Consider the following 17549-nt stretch of genomic DNA (forward strand, 5'->3'; position numbering starts at 1 on the left):
TAAACATTCTTTGAAACATTTGGGATATGCAAGTTACACAATCCAGCAAAATATATAACACTGTTCTAGTGGATTTTGGATATTTTAATAATAAAATCTTACATATTGTGCCTTTAAAGCGAAGTACTTCTTTGATACCAGAGCAAATACTACTACATTAACTAAGAAAGTTTAAACATGATTAAAGAGACAAGATAAACACTGTTCTAGTGGTTTTTGGATATTTTAATAATAAAATCTTAAATATTGTGCCTTTAAAGCAAAGTACTTCTTTGATACCAGAGCAAATACTACTACATTAACTAAGAAAGTTTAAACATGATTAAAGAGACAAGAGAACAGCCGGTAAAAATAAGAACAAATATACAAATGACAAGCATAGATAAATAAAACAGAATATGTTACAAATAAAATAAGGTTGGTAGTATTCAAATAGTGTAAATACGAGCAAATGATCAACTAATACTCTATTATGGTTACATTTTGCAATTAATCCGTGGATCACATGTGTGCCGAACCGTGGGGCTTGGCCCGTACGGATCAACTACGATCCGTTTAACCACTACTAGCGTTGTACTATTATTATAGTATTTTTGTAGTTTATTACGCAAAATTTGTATATTCATAAAATATCCAAATGCAGAGTGACAAATAAACCAGATATAGAATTTATTAACATTTATGAACACAATTGATTAATTATTATTTTTAAAAAGCCAAATATATTGTAAAATGATATTATATGCTTCTAGGTGAAGCAGATTCTAGAGGATGTGGGCTGTTGCATTGTGGGACCGACAGAGAATCTGGTGCCAGCAGATCGTGTTCTCTACGCCATCAGAGATGCCACATCGACTGTTGATAGTCATCCTCTTATCATAAGTAAGATTAACCTGAAAAACTTCTCGTTGCAGTGTTAAGCCCACTTCTCATGATTATTGTTGTCCATGTTCTGCACAGGCTCCATCATCTCTAAGAAAGGAGCTGAAGGTCTGAGTACTCTTGTGTTAGATGTGAAGTTTGGCAGAGCTGCTCTGTATAAAGATGTGGACAGCGCTCGCCGTCTTGCTCAGTCACTGGTAAGAGAGATGCTAGTGTTTGAGCACATGTAGAAGGCATGTCATGACAATAAAATGCACTGGATATCCAGACAGTGACATCTTGCATGTAGTTGTTTTGGTGTCAAGAAACGACAAGCCGTGGCCAAAGAGAAAACAAAAACATTTTGTAACTACTTTCATGGGGGAACACAAGTCATGAGTTAAGCAATGCGTTAGACTGATCAAATGTAGACATGTAAATATTTTCACCTAGGATAACCATGCAATTTATTTATTTGGTATTTTTTTTGGAAAGTTGCACCCAAAACTCACTTGAATTAAAATATGATACTTATAAGTCCATCGGGGTTGTGCAAAATTCAGAACTGAAGAATTCATGAGAATGAATTTAATTTGAATTAGACACAGCAAAATCTAAGTTGAAATGGAATGGCAGGAAGTTATTTACTGAATTGCAATGGACCCTTTTCACAGACTGATGATGTGTTTCCACAGTTATTAGTGTAAATCTAGTATTTTTTTATTTTTTTTTCATTAAAATATCTATTTTTTTTTTCATGCAAATTTTTAACACTGTACTTTGTTTATATTACCTTGGCAGTAAATTCCAGAAAAATTGTGTTAGCGCGAATGTGTTTCTAATATTTTTCTCTGTTCTGACCACCGTAATCTCTTTTTTTTGCTATTGGAGCAAATGTGAACACAAAAAATATATTTGTTGTAGTTTCCATTCACCACTACACCCAGCTATGACAATTTTCGCTTCTGAGAAAAATGTTCGGAAATGTGAAAAGGGTCCATTCAAAGAATTCAAAGAACACAGGTAGTGCATTCTGGGACATGAAGTTTATTTAAAGTTATTTAAGTAATAAAGTTAATAAATATATACACTAAATTCAAATTTCAATAGAACTTTACCTCTCTGTAGTTCCCTCTGTCCAAAGGGCCTATACATTTTCAAACTTGAGATTTATGCTATGAAGATTTAACAAGGCTTTGTTAAGCTATTATATTTCTACTTCCTTACATTCAATTTCAAATTGCAATTCTGCGTCCTGTTTGCAACCTCAAATCAAATTCGAACCCAATTCAGGATTTGAATTGGCAAGTCATTCTTAATTTAACTATCATACAATACTGGTGTCAATTTGCTGATAGATCACTGTGGGCAACAAACTGGGTGTGAAAACAGGTGCGGTGCTTAGCCGGATGGATTCTCCTATTGGCCAGAGTGTAGGCAATGCGGTCGAGGTGTGTGAAGCGCTTGAGTGTCTTAAAGGACGAGGGTCAGATGATCTCAAGGAACTGGTGACAAATTTAGGTAAGGAGAAGGACCTACTTAAACATACTACTGTAAGATGACACAACAGAACTAAATTGTGATGTTCTTCAAGACAAACTGGCTACAAATGTCTGCAATAAACAAGCATAAAAGTGTCCATTGTATTTAGGTGGGCATCTATTGTGCATGTGTGGCCACTCCTGTACTCTAGAGAGTGGGAAAAAAGAAATCGCTCTGAAACTGGAGAACGGAGAAGCCCTGAAAAGGTTTGAGGCGATGCTGATGGCTCAGGGGGTGTCTGCAGATGTTGCACATTCCCTGTGCTCAAACGAGACAGACTACTTTAAGCACATGAAGCGTGCAGCACATCAGACAGAGCTTGAGGTGCCAGATAATGGTAATTATGTTCCATGTTCACGTTTGAAAATCAAATATGTTAATTATTTTACATAACGCCAACAGCGCAGGCATGATTATAAACTGATTGCACAGAGCGCGCTATTAATATTCACTGTTATTCATCTACATGCAGTCATCACGTCCATTATCTCAGCTGCAGCTGTTGTGCGTGTATGTGTGAACTGTTTGATTGACAGGAGCCGTTTTGGACATTGACGGTTTGGCCCTGGCTGAAGTGCTGCATAAACTAGGAGCGGGACGTACTAAATCAGGAGAAGAAATCGATCATAGTGTGGGAGCTGAGATCTTGGTTAAGATAGGACAGCAGATACAGAAAGGTTAGTCTCAATTATCTCAATATATGACTGTTTGGACTGAAACCCTTATATAGTTCTTACTAAAAAAGTATAATGGCTACTAAAAAAAATAGTATGCGAAAGTGTTCAATATGCAACAATAAACACTGTGCTACAGCGATCGTATATAAAAGTCACACGACCACCACAATGCATGTTTACTTCAGCAAGTGGCTTCCAGTTGTCCTAGTAATAAAATAATGCCATTTTTAAATGTAATTAAAAATATCTATTTCTTTTTTCATTTAAATTATAATCCAATTTTGCATAAAACGTTTAGCAGTCCTATCAAATGATGAGTCAAGACTGATATTAATATTGCTTTTGGTTCATCACACTGGAAATGAGTCAAATTGCATTGTGGGATATCACCCAGTATATATATCACTCAGTGTGCTTTGACACAAATGTGAAAATGTTAAATCAGAAATAATCATTCATACTATGAGCAGTAGGTCATATTTCACGTCAAAATCAAAAATAAAATAAAACTCGTCAATCTTTTATCTGCTTCAAGTTCAATAATTACACTGGAAATAGGTCAAATTGCATTGTGGGATTTATCTCCCAACTAGGGGTGTGCGATATTGATAAAAAATATCTCTATATTTTCTGGGATTTTATCGATAACGATAATTAGATGATAGACCAACACTGATCTTTGAGCTCTGCATCTAGAAAATCTTTAAACATATTTGCTTACCCGTAGCTGAAATATTACTGTAGCCCAGGTCTGCTCAATCCTGTCCTGCAAAGCAAAAAATATGGCTGCTTTTCAATGCCTGCAGATTTCCTAGGGCAAGTCTTCAAATGGAAACTGGGAATTTAATCTAAACATGGACTTTTCTGTCCTGGTTTGAGAGGCATCAGTGCGCCACAGAATTGAGCGGTTCTGCTCTTATGTTTCCAAGATCCAGCGCAGAATCTGTTTCTTCATCAATTTCACCGATTACAGCCCTGGAACATAAACATACAAGCCTTTAAAATCCACCAACGTCTGCAGTTGTTTTACACAAAGTAGCACAAATACTAGAAGAGGCATAATACATACACATTATCGCCTCTGACAATATACAGTCCCAGAACCACCTGCTCTACTCCCTGGGAAGAGCTGAACACCCGCTCATGGCTTTCATCCAGGATGAGATTGATTGTCTGATCGAAGCCCTTTAGCGTCCCCTAAGCACAAAACAATAAAAGTCATAAGCAGGCTCCTTTATTAATGCACATAAACAATGTTTATTTTAAGGAGATGAAACACTCACCACAATCATTCTCCCATCTGAAGTGACGATGGCAACCGTCCCTTGAATAATGCTGGTTAGGGAAATATCAGGCTCATGAAGACTTACATACACAATCATATTCAATTAAATAATCAGTGTATAGACTGTAGTACACTAACAGACGTAATTAAATAGATTATGCATGCACAATAGCATAATTCTATGAAATAGATACAATTAGACACGTTACATGCATGCATTTATATATAGTATATGCGTAGTACATACTATACACACAATCCATACATATTCACTATATATGTAGTACATATATAAAATATGATACATTGCATTCATACATGCATGCATGCATGCATACTAAAAGGCGATAATGATCATGCTCATCATAACACACCAAAACACTTGATCGCGCGCCCATTGAAACACTGCCATGAAAACAACACAACGCCACCAGCTATTGATCTACAACATCATCATCAATTGCATCAAAGGATACGGTTAATGTAACTCTCAAGAGCGGTAGACATCTCTGCTGGAGCGTGTTTAAATCCACCGGTTCTTGTAGTACATACTATACACACAATCCATACATTTTCACTATATATGTAGTACATATATAAAATATGATACATTGCATTCATACATGCATGCATGCATACTAAAAGGCGATAATGATCGTGCTCATCATAACACACCAAAACACTTGATCGCGCGCCCATTGAAACACTGCCATGAAAACAACACAACGCCACCAGCTATTGATCTACAACATCATCATCAATTGCATCAAAGGATACGGTTAATGTAACTCTCAAGAGCGGTAGACATCTCTGCTGGAGCGTGTTTAAATCCACCGGTTCTTGAGCACAACTACAACGAAACACATTCGTTCTGCTGAGCCGGAAATGAGAACGGGTGAGACTCGAGTAGTCGATGACCTATCGCGGCAGTACTAGTCGAGTAGGAGCAATAGAACCTGTGGTAATGTATTTGACCAGAAGATGGCGCACTCTACAGGTTTCTAACACGGTGGTCTATATAATACGCTTTCTAACGAGGAAGCTTTGAGATTAGAATCAGTTCTTGGTGAAAAGGCAAATTGTTTCAAGGTCACAGTGGGGGCTGATGGAAATAGGCCTATTGATGGTGATGATGACGATGGAACTTACACAAAAGCATTGTGGTGGTTAATGATATCGAGATGGGATGCTACTTTGATTTATAGAATATCATATTGATGGTATTTACATGGTATTCCAAAGTATTTCAAATATTAATTTGGCATTATCAGGATAAATGTCCAAATTATGGTAATACCATTGTATATTTCCAAAAACTATGTTCTGCAAACTATGGCACTCCTTGGTACATTTATGAAGCTGGAGAAACAATTATCTAAAACAATCCATTGCACAATCATAGTGAAAGGAAATTAACCACATGATCATTTTTCACATTCTGAACTCTGTCCAAACCCCTCATTAAAACACAAAACAGCAAGCACAACACAGATGATTGTTAAAGTTAATCATTTATGTTGTTATGAGGAAGTGAACTTTCAGCCTGAGATGCCTTAGAAGGATCTCCAGGAAACCATTATGTTAACAAATGGTATATGAAACGCACATAGGCTACTTGAACCAGAGAAGAAAAAATGGATGTATAAAATAAAATCCTTCCGACAGTTTAGACTTTTACCATTCTGAATTGGACAAATAACAAGGGAAACTGATAAAGCAATACAGGTAATTAAAACCTTCACCTTTGAAAGTGACTTTCTGTGACAGTTTTGTATTGAATATATTTGTGAAAGCTCTTCAAGTTATATGATCTTCTTGTAACTTATATTTGTGTTCTCTGTTTCCACGCGGCATCTTTTAGATTTCATGTGGAGTTGTAACAGTTTGTTAAAGGCAACATGAAAGCAGACGACAAACTTCAGATCTTGAAATTCTTTCTAATGCTTGTCAATTCCTTCTTTGTGGTAAGACGAAATAACCATAGATTTGCATGTTACTGGCAAGGATTTTAGAGACATTTCTTGTTTATTACTTACAAAGAACTTCCTGGACTGCAGTCAAATATATTAATCATACAGTGGACATTGACATACAGCCTATAATATGATTAAGCATGTGCTTGATTTCTGCCAGCAGTGTGCAAAAGCATAGACTTCTGCGCCCGTCAAATAAACCAACTTAATTCATGCATGGCTACATGTACAAACAAGTAACAATTTACATGATCTTGACAGATTCTTGGCATCAGCATTTTTGCGTGTTCTGCTTGGATTTTATTTGATAAGGACAGCTTTGTTAGTGTTCTCAGCTCTGGTAAGTTTTCCTCTTGGTCATAGTCTATCATTATTCAAATTAGGAGTTACATCTTACACAATGCATGTTATTGCAATTTGCCTTGTGTTACCTATAATAATGTTTTAGGTCATGATGTTTTCTCTAAAGTATAGTATTTGCCATAGCCGATTTTTAGTGAACGTTTGTCCTTCTATCTGACTTCGGTGTGTTAGTGAAGCAAAATGTGTGGTCTCTCAGGACAGGAAGTGAAGGTGGTGGCTGGGGGGCTCTTTTTCATCGGCCTTGTTGTGGTTGTTGTGTCCTTGCTGGGTTGTGCTGGTGCCTATTTTGAGAGCAGATGTTTCATTATATTTGTAAGCATGATGCGCATAGACACTAATAACTTTTACCCTGTTTTCTGAGTTGCAATAAAAGCTTGCTGTTAACATTTCCTCTTCTCTGTTTTTTTAGTATATGTGCTTCTTAATAGTCATCATTCTGGGTCAGCTTTTCATCACCTTTGTGCTATTAATACGAAGAGAGAGGGCAAGTCTTTACATTATTTATTTATACTGTAAGGAAAACACAGCTGACTTCAACTTCACACACGAGATTCCACATTCGACTGGTTGATAAAATGATTAAACAAATGGTCTAATGCACATTTTGAATGTCACCAGATTGAGCAGTTTTTGAGGGATAATGTGGACGAGATCATTAGGCAGTATGGAGGAAATTTAACCCAAACGTCTTGGAAACTTCTAGACAGTGTGCAGACTTCTGTACGTGCCTGATTTACACTTGAATGCAAGATGACTGTATGATTAGAACTATTTTATCTGACAATCTGCTATAGGAAGGTGTGTTTTTGATATAAGTGCATTTTCTTTTTGCTGTAGGCACAATGCTGTGGTAGGCTGACCTCAAATGAATGGAGGAATAACACAGTTATTGAGTCGCTGGGGGAGACTGACATCTACCCTTGCTCCTGTTTTAACGGGACCTGCCCTGTAATTCTGGCTGGAACACACAGCTTTAGAAACGGATCAGACATCTATAAAACGGTAACATATGTTGCCTTTTTTCCATCATTACAACCTTTTTACTTATCCTCCCTGTTTTAATTTGCACACTTAAGCAGTTTATTTGGTGATAGGGCTGTGAGAAGGTTTTAGTGGACTGGCTAGAGATGAATATAATCGTAATATTTGGAATGGATGTTGGGCTTCTTTTGATTCAGGTAAGGAGAGACCAAAAAATTAAATTATTTTTCACACAATATGTAACCAATTTAAAAAATAATCTGGGTTAATTAAAAGTTAAGCATCTTGGACTTAGCTAAAAAAATTAAAAAAAAATAATAATAATTGTTGTATGTTTGTCCCTTGGAAGTGCATGTATGATACAAGTTAATCATCTTTGACTTATACAGCAAAAATAAAATAAAAAACTACAAAAATTAAATAAATAATTGTTTATGTATATCTCTACCTTGTAAGTGAATAGTGCAACTCATTTTAGTGATAGAGCTAGTATTTAACCTGAAATAAAATAAAATAAACTCAACTAAAAATATTAAAAACATAAATATTAATTGTTGTATATTCTGCCTTGGAAACACATAATGCATTTCAAGTTAAGCATCTTTCACAGCAAAAAATAAAACAAAATCAAATTAATATATATAAAAATTATATTTTTCTCTTGCAAGTGTATAATTCAATTAATTTTAGTGATTGAGTGTAACTTGCATTTAACCTGAAATAAAATAAAATATTAAATAAAATACACCTTTTTCAAATAATACAAATGGAATGCATTTTAGTGACTGAAGCTTAATTTGTATTTAACCTGTCCTGGAATATTTCTAAACTGAGATAGGATATTAAAAGTAGTATTTTAACATAAAAAAAAATCTAAATCTAAATGATTTTGGATTGTTTTGTCTCGTAATGTTCAGATTCTGCAGTTTATCTTTGGCATCCAAACCTTCAAATGCATCGGCCGCAAGACGAGGGAACTGCATCCCAATAATCTACTGAACGACACGGAGGAGAACCCAGCAGCGCAGCCTGAACACCAGCAGTACAGTATGGAAAATCAGCAGTTTGATAGTCAAACCTATGACCCTCAAATGGACAGTGGCAACTATCATCACGGTGGATATGTTGACGGGAATTATGACCAGTATAACAATCCTGAATTTTATCCAGAACAGGATAACAGTCAAATGTACAATAGCCAACATAATTTGCATTACCAACAGAGCTACAATCCTGATGATTACTGAAGCCACATTTCTTCTCTCATGTAACGTGATCAGATTGGGATGGGCTAATTTGCTGTTTTAAAAATAGCATTCTGTACAAAGAGCAAGCTGTGGTCTGTGCCTGACCAAAGACATCTAAAACCTTCTCGTAAGACCATTGTTTTGTTTCACTAAGTTCAGGTTAGTGCCTGTTCCCAGGAGTATCATCTGTCATTTTAAAGACAACCAGCATCTTTTTCTCAAACAATTCATTCCAGACCTCTAAAATCAAAGGCTTTTTAAGACAAAATATTTCCGTAGAAGTCACAGTTCAGGGTCTGATGACAGACAATTAACTATCTCTCTTTTTTTTTTGGCAGATTTCATAAGTTTCCATTTTATTTTAATGCCCCATGACAAGTTTACAGGTATTGTATGTATAACTGTAGTAGTGTAATTATATAAAAATACTGACCTGAAATTATAACCAATATAATATGAGACAATCCACACAATATAACTACCAACAATAATATTAAAACACTGTTATATGGCAAAAATATTCAAAACACTTTTTAAATAAAGAATAAAAATCTACGTTTTCTACTTGAACCATACAATTAAAAATAAACATGTTTTATATACAAAGGCTAGATTTACATTATTTGGATTATTACTAATCAATAGAGAACAAAAAAAAAACAATGTGTATAAACCATTAGTCATCCTTTGCTTTTCGTGCCACGAAGATTCCTCGCTCTCGGTTGTGATATTCGGATGATTCGAGAGGTTGTTTTGTAAATCACTGCACACTCAGACCTGCTTTATGAGTCAAGACTTGATGTTAATGACACTGGAGGCCATTTAGTGTGAGTCGGCGAGTCAAGAGTGGGCTTTGACTGAAGTTTGATGGACAACACTCTCTATAGGCCATAAAGAGCGGCGTGTCTGTCTGCATGAGAGGGCCCTTTGTTACGGTCGCTTTGTGGTTGATGATAGCCAGGCTGACATTACCGACCTCGTGTGGTTATGAGTTGGCAGTCATGCTTTACGACAACAGTTGACAGCGCACGCATTGATGGAGACAAAGAGAAAGTTACATGGAGAGGAGCTTGAGATTTCCACTGCCAGTACCTGATTCTGCTCTGGACAGAGTGATGCACAATGAGTCAATGGGGGATTTTCAGGACTGTCTGGGATGCGCTGGGACAGTGACACAAAAGTTATTCCAAAATAGCATAAAAGGGTCAACATGGTGAACATGTTCATCATAAAATAGTATAAACCCACAATGTCTCCGAACCCATTTTTCTTAATTGTGTACAATATATCTATTATTTTATAGTTTGAAACCAAATAAACTTCTTCTCGTAAAATGTTCTACTTGAAAAATGTGTAAATTGTGCTTTATTTCTTCAAAATAGCCTAAAGATAACTTGGTTTGGTATTTTGTTATATAATGCATTGGAAATCATACATTACGTGCAGCTTAATGCCGAGTTCACACTGCATGATTTTAGCCTGATTTTTCACTCGCCGACAGGTTTTGCGAAATCGCCGACAAATGCCCGAAATCGGAGGCAAATCGGTGCTCGTTCACACGAGTGACAATCACGCAGTGTGAATTATCAAAGACGCGATCTGAGGGAATCGCCGACACGTCGCCGACGCCCGCAAAATATTTGGCATGCTAAATATCTGGAGCTGTCGGCAATTCACAATCACGCAGTGTGCAATGATTTCTGACTGAAAACTACATGGGCGATGACCTACAGCCAATGAGTGACCAAGATACAGGGCAGAGGGAAGTTCAGGGAGGAGTTATAGACCAGAATATCAGTATTTTAATAGATATATGAACAATTATATCATACAGAAACAAGCACAAACATTTGCTTGACCAGCCACAACATCAGCATAACAGTTACTGCAAAATTATTTACCTCCAACTCTCTTTGCAGAACACCCAATCCCTGTTCCCTGCATCTCCCTCCTGCATAATCTGTTTTTCTTTTTCTCCTTGTAGCTGGAAATCAGCTCACAGACAATTTGCGGGCTATATATATATATTTTGTAATAATTGCAGTCTAGCTGGAGAACTCCGGTCTGACGCACGCGGGTTCTCGCATTATTTCCTTATCACTTCTCGCGTGTGTTTTGTTGTGAAACGTAGTTTGCGGACCAGACAGAGCTGTCGGCGATTCTTCCTATTGTGAAGTCATGCAGTGTGAAACCCCCTGTCGCCGATCCATCGTGCAGTGTGAACACAGCAGCAACTGAATGCTACCCCAGATAGTCACGCAGTGTGAAAACAACGGCGATCCGACAATTTTGAAAATCGTGCAGTGTGAACTCATAAGTGGCATAAGTGTTCAAACACTTTTTGGGGCTTTTGTTGTACGGAAAGAAGCCGCATGAACATTGACTAATCTATCAAATTCGAACATTGAAGAATCAATTCTAATCTACTCAGTTGGTCTTAATCTCATGACAATGCCATTTAGTTACAGTGAGCAAGAAAACAGACACCGGAATAGAATGAGCGAGAGATGCTATAGCAAGTGAGATTGAATTATGGGACATGAGTCATGTTGATGTTCTTTACTATGTGAGCTCTTTTCTCATGCTCTCTGGCTTTCCCCATGTTGTCACAAAAACAATCAGCTCTTGTTGCGCCGCTGGAGTGTGCGAGCATGTGGACAAGGCCAAACTAGTTAATAAAACGCAGACGGACCGCTGACCTGGATTACAGACCCTCTCAAGAGGGACAGAGACATTCGGTTCTTCCAGTCAGAGTGTGTTTGTGTGAGAGACACAGAGTTTGAACGTGTTAAAACCAAAGTGGATGAAACGAGAGCCGTCAGATCCTTCCCTCTTCAGAAGAACCGGATCTTGTGAGGATCTCATCTGGTTCAATATCGGTTAATAAACGAGTAGTAAACGCCAAAAATCTTGGCACTGTTGTCCCCGGCTCTAAATCAAACGTGTTTCTAGACAAGCCTGTGCTCTGTTCCAAAGATGTTTTCTGGTGCAAAATAAACCACTATCCTCATGCAATGGGGCGCTGGCACAAAAAAGCCATTTATCCTCCTCGCAGAGGCCTGCAGGACCAGCGGCGTTCCTCAAAGCCAACAAGCTGCCGCGGGCATCGCAGCAGACCAGCCAATGCGCTCATCAAAGAGCCACACTTCCTGCCGGATGAAATTCTCCCATAGTTTTTAGGATGGCATCCCGGAATAACAGACTCTCATTGATTAGTTAAGCCTGACACAAGTTGCGATTCGTCTCTTCAGCGTAATGTTTTTTTTGTGGTGAGCAGGTACAGCTTGATGAGTAAGTCTAGAAACATCTCATGCATCCCTCCTGGAACAGCCAAAATATTCCCTTCATTGTCCGCTTCATAAACCCGGAGATCTCCACCACAAAATACTGCCATTTCCAATGAGTTTCCTCATGCATTTTTCATTTAAACCTCTGTGTCTGCACACCCTAAAGAATCCAGCCACGCCCTGTAAGGATGCCACATGTTGATGGAAAAAAAGGCTTTGTTAGGTCTTGTTTACTAACTGGTAAACAGACAAAGACTTGTTGCAAGTAACAGACTGCTACCTGTCCTGCTGGCTGCTAGAGCTGGAATCAGGGTCCCCTTGCGCAGCTCCGCTGTGGGGCCCAGTTCTGCTTTCTTCAGCTCCGTCGTGGGGCTCATTCAAGCTGACTTCATGCATTCTTTGCACACAACAGCCGATTCTTCTGAATACCTGCGGATAGGTATAGATTAAGATAACTTTGATGGATGACCAGTACTTTCTATCATAGTTGATTGACCTCAACGCATTTAGGCGTGCAAAATACGGGTGTTTTCAAAGCAGAGCGCTGTCAATGCAAAAATGGCAAAAATTTCAACGAACGCCTTCAGGGCTTCCTCACTATTGTGACGCAAGCTACTGCTGCTGGTAAAAATGGCTATATTGTGTAAAATATAAGGGTACTAACTTACCATCTTGACAGAGAGGACCAGAAGTGCCATGCTGGGGATGATGAACAGCGCCAAGAGCCCGTGCATAGTTGATTGACCTCAATGCATTTAGGCGTGCAAAATACGGGTGTTTTCAAAGCAGAGCGCTGTCAATGCAAAAATGGCAAAAATTTAAACGAACGCCTTCAGGGCTTCCTCACTATTGTGACGCAAGCTACTGCTGCTGGTAAACATGGCTATATTGTGTAAAATATAAGGGTACTAACTTACCATCTTGACAGAGAGGACCAGAAGTGCCATGCTGGGGATGATGAACAGCGCCAAGAGCCCGTGAATCGCTCCGTTCATACCGTTCTGCTGTCTGCTTTGACCTGCCAGAACATAAAAGCACATTCCCTTCTTAGTTCTTACGTGTACAGTACACTATATAGCATGCAGTGTGGACACCTGAACGCCACACCCATATGTGTTTGTTGAGCATTTCATTTGAAAAGCACTGGCATTAATGAGGTGTTTAATCTCCCTAACGGCTTCCATTTTTCTTGGAAGGCTTTCCAATAGATGTTGGGACATGGTTGTGGGGATTCGCTTTCATTCAGACAGAAGAGCATCAGAGAGACAGTGTTAGTCTTCTCAATGTCATTTACGAAGAGCTTTTTAAAAAAAAAAATTGTCATTGATACAACGGAGACAAAAAATAGTTATGATGATGATAATTAAGTTAAGTTATATTGACGAAAATAACTATTTTAATTGTGATTTTACTGTTGGCCATGAGAATATTATAAAAAAAAAAAAAATAACACTGCAAGATATTAAAAATGGACTAACAAACTTTTTCTAGAAAAATCTAGATTTTTTTTTTCCAAATAATCCAATCATACTTTATATATTATTTCAGGCATTCCAAAAAATTTGTTGTCAGCTGAACTCCTTTGACAAAAATATCTGAAGTACCCATCTATCAAACACACACAACATAAACATAATATTACAAGTTGACACGAATGCACAAGAAAACCTGAACTAAGTTACATGCTAATTAGAATTCACATTGTGAATACGGTCTTTCTGTATTCAAAGCACAATGCATTAAAACACGCACAATGAATGAATAAAGCATTAATAATTCATAACACTGTATTGCAATACTGTAGTCATTACAATGTTATTATTTCATGAGCTCATGTTCTCACAACAAGGACAGTTTTTATATTCTGTTAAATGTTGAGATAAAATTCATATTAAAATGTTTGGATATTTAATTTAGCACTTTCTCAACGTAATATTGACTAAATGTAGAGGATATTTAAAGAATATATGTCTTTTATATTTATACATTTAAAGAATAATAGACAAAATGTTTGACTAAAACTATCAAATTAATGCAGTAAGGGCATCAGGTTTGGGCTTTGTGAAGGCCCGTCAAGTTCAGCCACTCCGGGACATTCGGTTTCACACAATTCTTTAGAATGTTATCACATGCTTGGATAGTGCTACACTCCTGTTTTACAAACAACATATCTACTGATTTACCGGCTATAGTGTGTGTTTTGCACACATGTACTCAAATTTTGCATGCATTTGCTCAAGTTTTAACAAATTTATGCGCAGCCCAGATGGAATTAGCATCCTTGGAACTCTGAAAAACAGCAGTTTTCTGGCGAATTGGTTCTACATATCCGCCATTCTTTGCTTTATCATGTTTACATCGGTTCTGCAGAATTCTCATGTTCTCTTCCAAAAAAGATTCCATCTAGACCTGCTCATGCATCATATACATTAAAAAACAACAACAACAAAAAAAAACAATATTTTGCACATTCACCTGGTGTGAATGGAGGAGCTGTAGGGATCTGGCAAAGAGGAGGTGTGCAGTCATGAAACTTGCCAAGTGTAGATCCAGCCGCTGTAAGAACCTCTTTAACATGGCTAAAGTAACGTCTAGTCGGCCACTTTCCCCTTCTATAGTGGCACTCGAATGTTTGCATTGTCACCTCCTAGAGAAGACAAACAAACCAGAGTGAACCGACAGCCAAGACAACATTTCAAAGAATGCAAATGTAAACGCAAGGAGATTACCAGCTCCTCATTGTCCAGAGTGAAACGAAAACCCTCCAGCATTGTTATAAAAATAGTGATGTTCACTTTATTGGTGGACAGATTGCCAAACTTGAGGGCCAGTGTTTTTAAACTGCTTTCGACGTGATACAGGTTCACATAAAGCCAGCAAGCTCCACCCTTAGATATTAGAAAATAAAACATGATTAGGTGTCACTTGTGGAACTGTCACAAACCACAACAACTCTGTAATACATAATGTTTTATCGGATAATAGCCCTAAAATGTATTTGGACACTTAAGCCACACTTAAAAATGTAGTCAATTGCATGATATTCAAGCCGGGTGGAATTTATTTTAAAGAAACATGCGTGAGCACATTTTAATGCAAAACTTTTCAAAATATAATGTTTGTTAGGTTTAAATGATAAACAAAAACAGATACATTGTTTAAACTTAAGAAAATATTATGGAATATGGAAAGGTATTAAGACAGTTTACAAATGTATGTGAACTACACCTGCTAGGAGAACTAACTTTATGCATTCACTAAAATTCACTGTCAATTCAGCCTTCGCAAAAATCTGAAAAGTGAAGTTGGTTCAGAGATAAGCTTTAGCATCATTTGTTTGCCACATGGTTTGGTATTTTATCTATTACAAATAAAACTCATACATGAAGTGTGGCTCAAAGAGTGCAAATATGAGTTTGGGCCACTATAAATGTATCCACATGAATAATAGAGCAAACATAGTCAACCATGTCATCAAATATTAGCATTTATCACGCTTACCACATCCTTGGTGATGAAGCGAATAGGTATTCTGTAGTCACTGGGAATGTTTTCACTCTGATGGGATGAAAAAACATGAATTGGTTGGTTGTATAGCAGAAAAACACGTCCTGACTAGCAAACCATTTTTTTGTAAATGTCATTGATTTCCCTGCTGGGAAAAAACAGCTAAAACTAGATGGTTTAGTGATCTTAGCTGGTTTCCCAGTCTGGCCAAACTAGTCTTAGCCTGTTAATGGTCTCCCTGCATGACTAAACGGATCTTCAGCTAGACTTCCAGCATCAAATCCCCTCTAAAAACAGCTTTCAGACCAACTCGAGAGATCAATAAACCATCTCAAGCAGTTTTTCCCCCCAGCAGTGTTCCACAAATTAAGAACACTGAAAGCAAGAAAACAATGAATAAAACTTCTTCTGCAAATCTTACCAGTATGTCCAACGTGGCCACATCATCTGTTAAAGGGCTTCCAAAAACACCTGAGCAGGTCACAAGCCCAGAAAAAAGCAACACTAATACACAAATGCTTTCTCCGATCTACAACGAAAAAGTCTCAATGTAGTTACAGTAATTTAGACAGTAAATAACGCGCGCAATGCCAAACACCTATCCAGCCTGAACATGATCACAGGATACATCCTAATCGTTTCACTAAACTACCCCTATAAGTAGTGAAAAGTAATCAACGATTGCATCATTTGTGTCAGTTGAGCCACCTCGCATTTGGTTAGGCTGTGGGTGTGCGTGCGCGTGTACTCACCTTAACCTCCCTCATGTGGAACATGGGAATATTAAAAACAAATCAGCCGTGACTCCTTACTTTCTTCGTTTGCCCTGACAACGGAATGCAGGCATGTTTCCGCCTGTACACCTGACTGGAGATAATCACAGGACGGGCTCGGGATCAGTGGTTTTGGCGTGTCTTTCTCCGCCGGTCCCGATGGAGAGCATGGCGTGCTCAGTGCGCAATTTCGCCCTGCAGCGCTTCTGTGAACTGAATGGGGGCGGATGGACTTGTCCTCTGTGTTTAAGAGGCAGGGCGCTTTGACTCACTTATAACGTGTAAAATAGAGAAAACTATTCAAGGAAACCTGGGTGACTCATCCAGACCTCAATCACAAGTGACAGTGTGGGAGTTTCGTATGGAAAAAAGAAAAGCAAATGTTAAACCAGCCTAAGACTGTTTGCTGGTCTTGGCTGATTTGAGCTGGCCCCCCTAGTGCTCCAAAGTCTAAAACCATCCCGACCAAATGAAATGAAAAGTACTTAAACCCAGCTGAGAAATAGCCAAAATCCCTCTTAAAAACAACTTGAACAGCTGAAAAGTGCACCAGCCCTCTAAAACCGGTTGAAAAGTGCCCCAAACACCCTGAAACAATGGTTTGCTTGGAATTAAAGTGGTTTTGGGCACATTTCAGAAGGGGCATACTGTGAGACCTGCTAAACACAACTTAAACTAGCTAAGACCAGTTTAAGATGTTTTCTTTTTCTGTTTAACAAGGTAATAACAGTCTGTAATTACAAGATGATCCACAAAATAATTGCACAAAAGTACATGTAGTTAATTATTAACACCAAATAATTACCAGTATTAAAGAGTCTTATCTAGCGAAACGATCGGTCATTAAAAAAATAATAATAATTATAATAATAATAAAAATGTAAATACTTTTTAATCTTAAACGCTCCTCTTGTGTAGCTCTGCAATGCGCATGCGTACTCTCTGCAGTCCCGTTCGAAACAGTTAGGGTAGGTCGAAAAACTCCCATCTCATTTTCTCCTCCAACTTCAAAATCGTCCTACATGACTGCAGAAGTACCGACTCAGTGTTTAC

The 17549-nt window shown here is 37.8% G+C and overlaps 3 protein-coding genes and 2 long non-coding RNA genes across 8 annotated transcripts in view; 2 read left to right on the forward strand and 3 right to left on the reverse strand.

Moving 5' to 3' along the window:
• tymp (thymidine phosphorylase) overlaps positions 1 to 3169 on the forward strand; it is a 9264-nt gene extending 6095 nt beyond the window's left edge. For both annotated transcript variants that reach the window (XM_016444073.1, XM_016444072.1), the window contains exons 5-9: positions 753 to 882; positions 961 to 1079; positions 2220 to 2382; positions 2513 to 2740; positions 2940 to 3169. In XM_016444073.1, coding sequence (XP_016299559.1) covers positions 753 to 882; positions 961 to 1079; positions 2220 to 2382; positions 2513 to 2740; positions 2940 to 3085 — 786 coding nt within the window. In that variant the 3' untranslated portion in view covers positions 3086 to 3169. The remainder of the gene's footprint in view (positions 1 to 752; positions 883 to 960; positions 1080 to 2219; positions 2383 to 2512; positions 2741 to 2939) is intronic.
• The window catches only part of LOC107656305 (uncharacterized), a 20695-nt gene extending 16841 nt beyond the window's left edge, over positions 1 to 3854 (reverse strand). The window contains exon 1 of the long non-coding RNA XR_001630551.1: positions 3802 to 3854. This is a non-coding gene — a long non-coding RNA (uncharacterized LOC107656305). The remainder of the gene's footprint in view (positions 1 to 3801) is intronic.
• A 2-nt stretch (positions 3855 to 3856) lies between these two features.
• Positions 3857 to 5148, reverse strand: LOC107656302 (U6 snRNA-associated Sm-like protein LSm8). 3 transcript variants are annotated; one of them, XM_016444075.1, is made up of 4 exons: positions 5041 to 5148; positions 4364 to 4415; positions 4150 to 4277; positions 3857 to 4055 (listed from the first exon to the last, which is right to left on the reverse strand). In XM_016444075.1, the coding sequence occupies exons 1-4, from the start codon at positions 5076 to 5078 to the stop codon at positions 3965 to 3967; spliced, it is 309 nt and encodes a 102-aa protein (XP_016299561.1). In that variant the 5' UTR covers positions 5079 to 5148; the 3' UTR covers positions 3857 to 3964. The 3 variants fall into 3 exon arrangements, with proteins under 3 accessions (XP_016299561.1, XP_016299562.1, XP_016299560.1); XM_016444076.1 differs by lacking the exon at positions 5041 to 5148 and adding an exon at positions 4842 to 4908 and having other exon boundaries at positions 4364 to 4404; XM_016444074.1 differs by lacking the exon at positions 5041 to 5148 and adding an exon at positions 4740 to 4835.
• Positions 5149 to 5906: 758 nt separating this feature from the next.
• Positions 5907 to 7250, forward strand: LOC107656306 (uncharacterized). Its single transcript, XR_001630553.1, has 3 exons — positions 5907 to 6090; positions 6227 to 6329; positions 6600 to 7250. It is a non-coding gene; the product is annotated as an uncharacterized LOC107656306 (long non-coding RNA).
• Positions 7251 to 11191: 3941 nt separating this feature from the next.
• kitlgb (kit ligand b) lies at positions 11192 to 16729 on the reverse strand. The gene is made up of 8 exons (XM_016444077.1): positions 16476 to 16729; positions 16145 to 16252; positions 15718 to 15774; positions 14946 to 15104; positions 14692 to 14863; positions 13134 to 13234; positions 12497 to 12645; positions 11192 to 12396 (listed from the first exon to the last, which is right to left on the reverse strand). Exons 1-8 carry the CDS (start codon positions 16497 to 16499, stop codon positions 12354 to 12356), a joined length of 813 nt encoding a protein of 270 aa, XP_016299563.1. The 5' UTR covers positions 16500 to 16729; the 3' UTR covers positions 11192 to 12353.
• Positions 16730 to 17549: the final 820 nt, after the last annotated feature.

The sequence above is a fragment of the Sinocyclocheilus anshuiensis genome, unplaced genomic scaffold, assembly GCF_001515605.1.
Source record: "Sinocyclocheilus anshuiensis isolate Anshui unplaced genomic scaffold, SAMN03320099.WGS_v1.1 scaffold183, whole genome shotgun sequence".
Classification (NCBI taxonomy): domain Eukaryota; kingdom Metazoa; phylum Chordata; class Actinopteri; order Cypriniformes; family Cyprinidae; genus Sinocyclocheilus; species Sinocyclocheilus anshuiensis.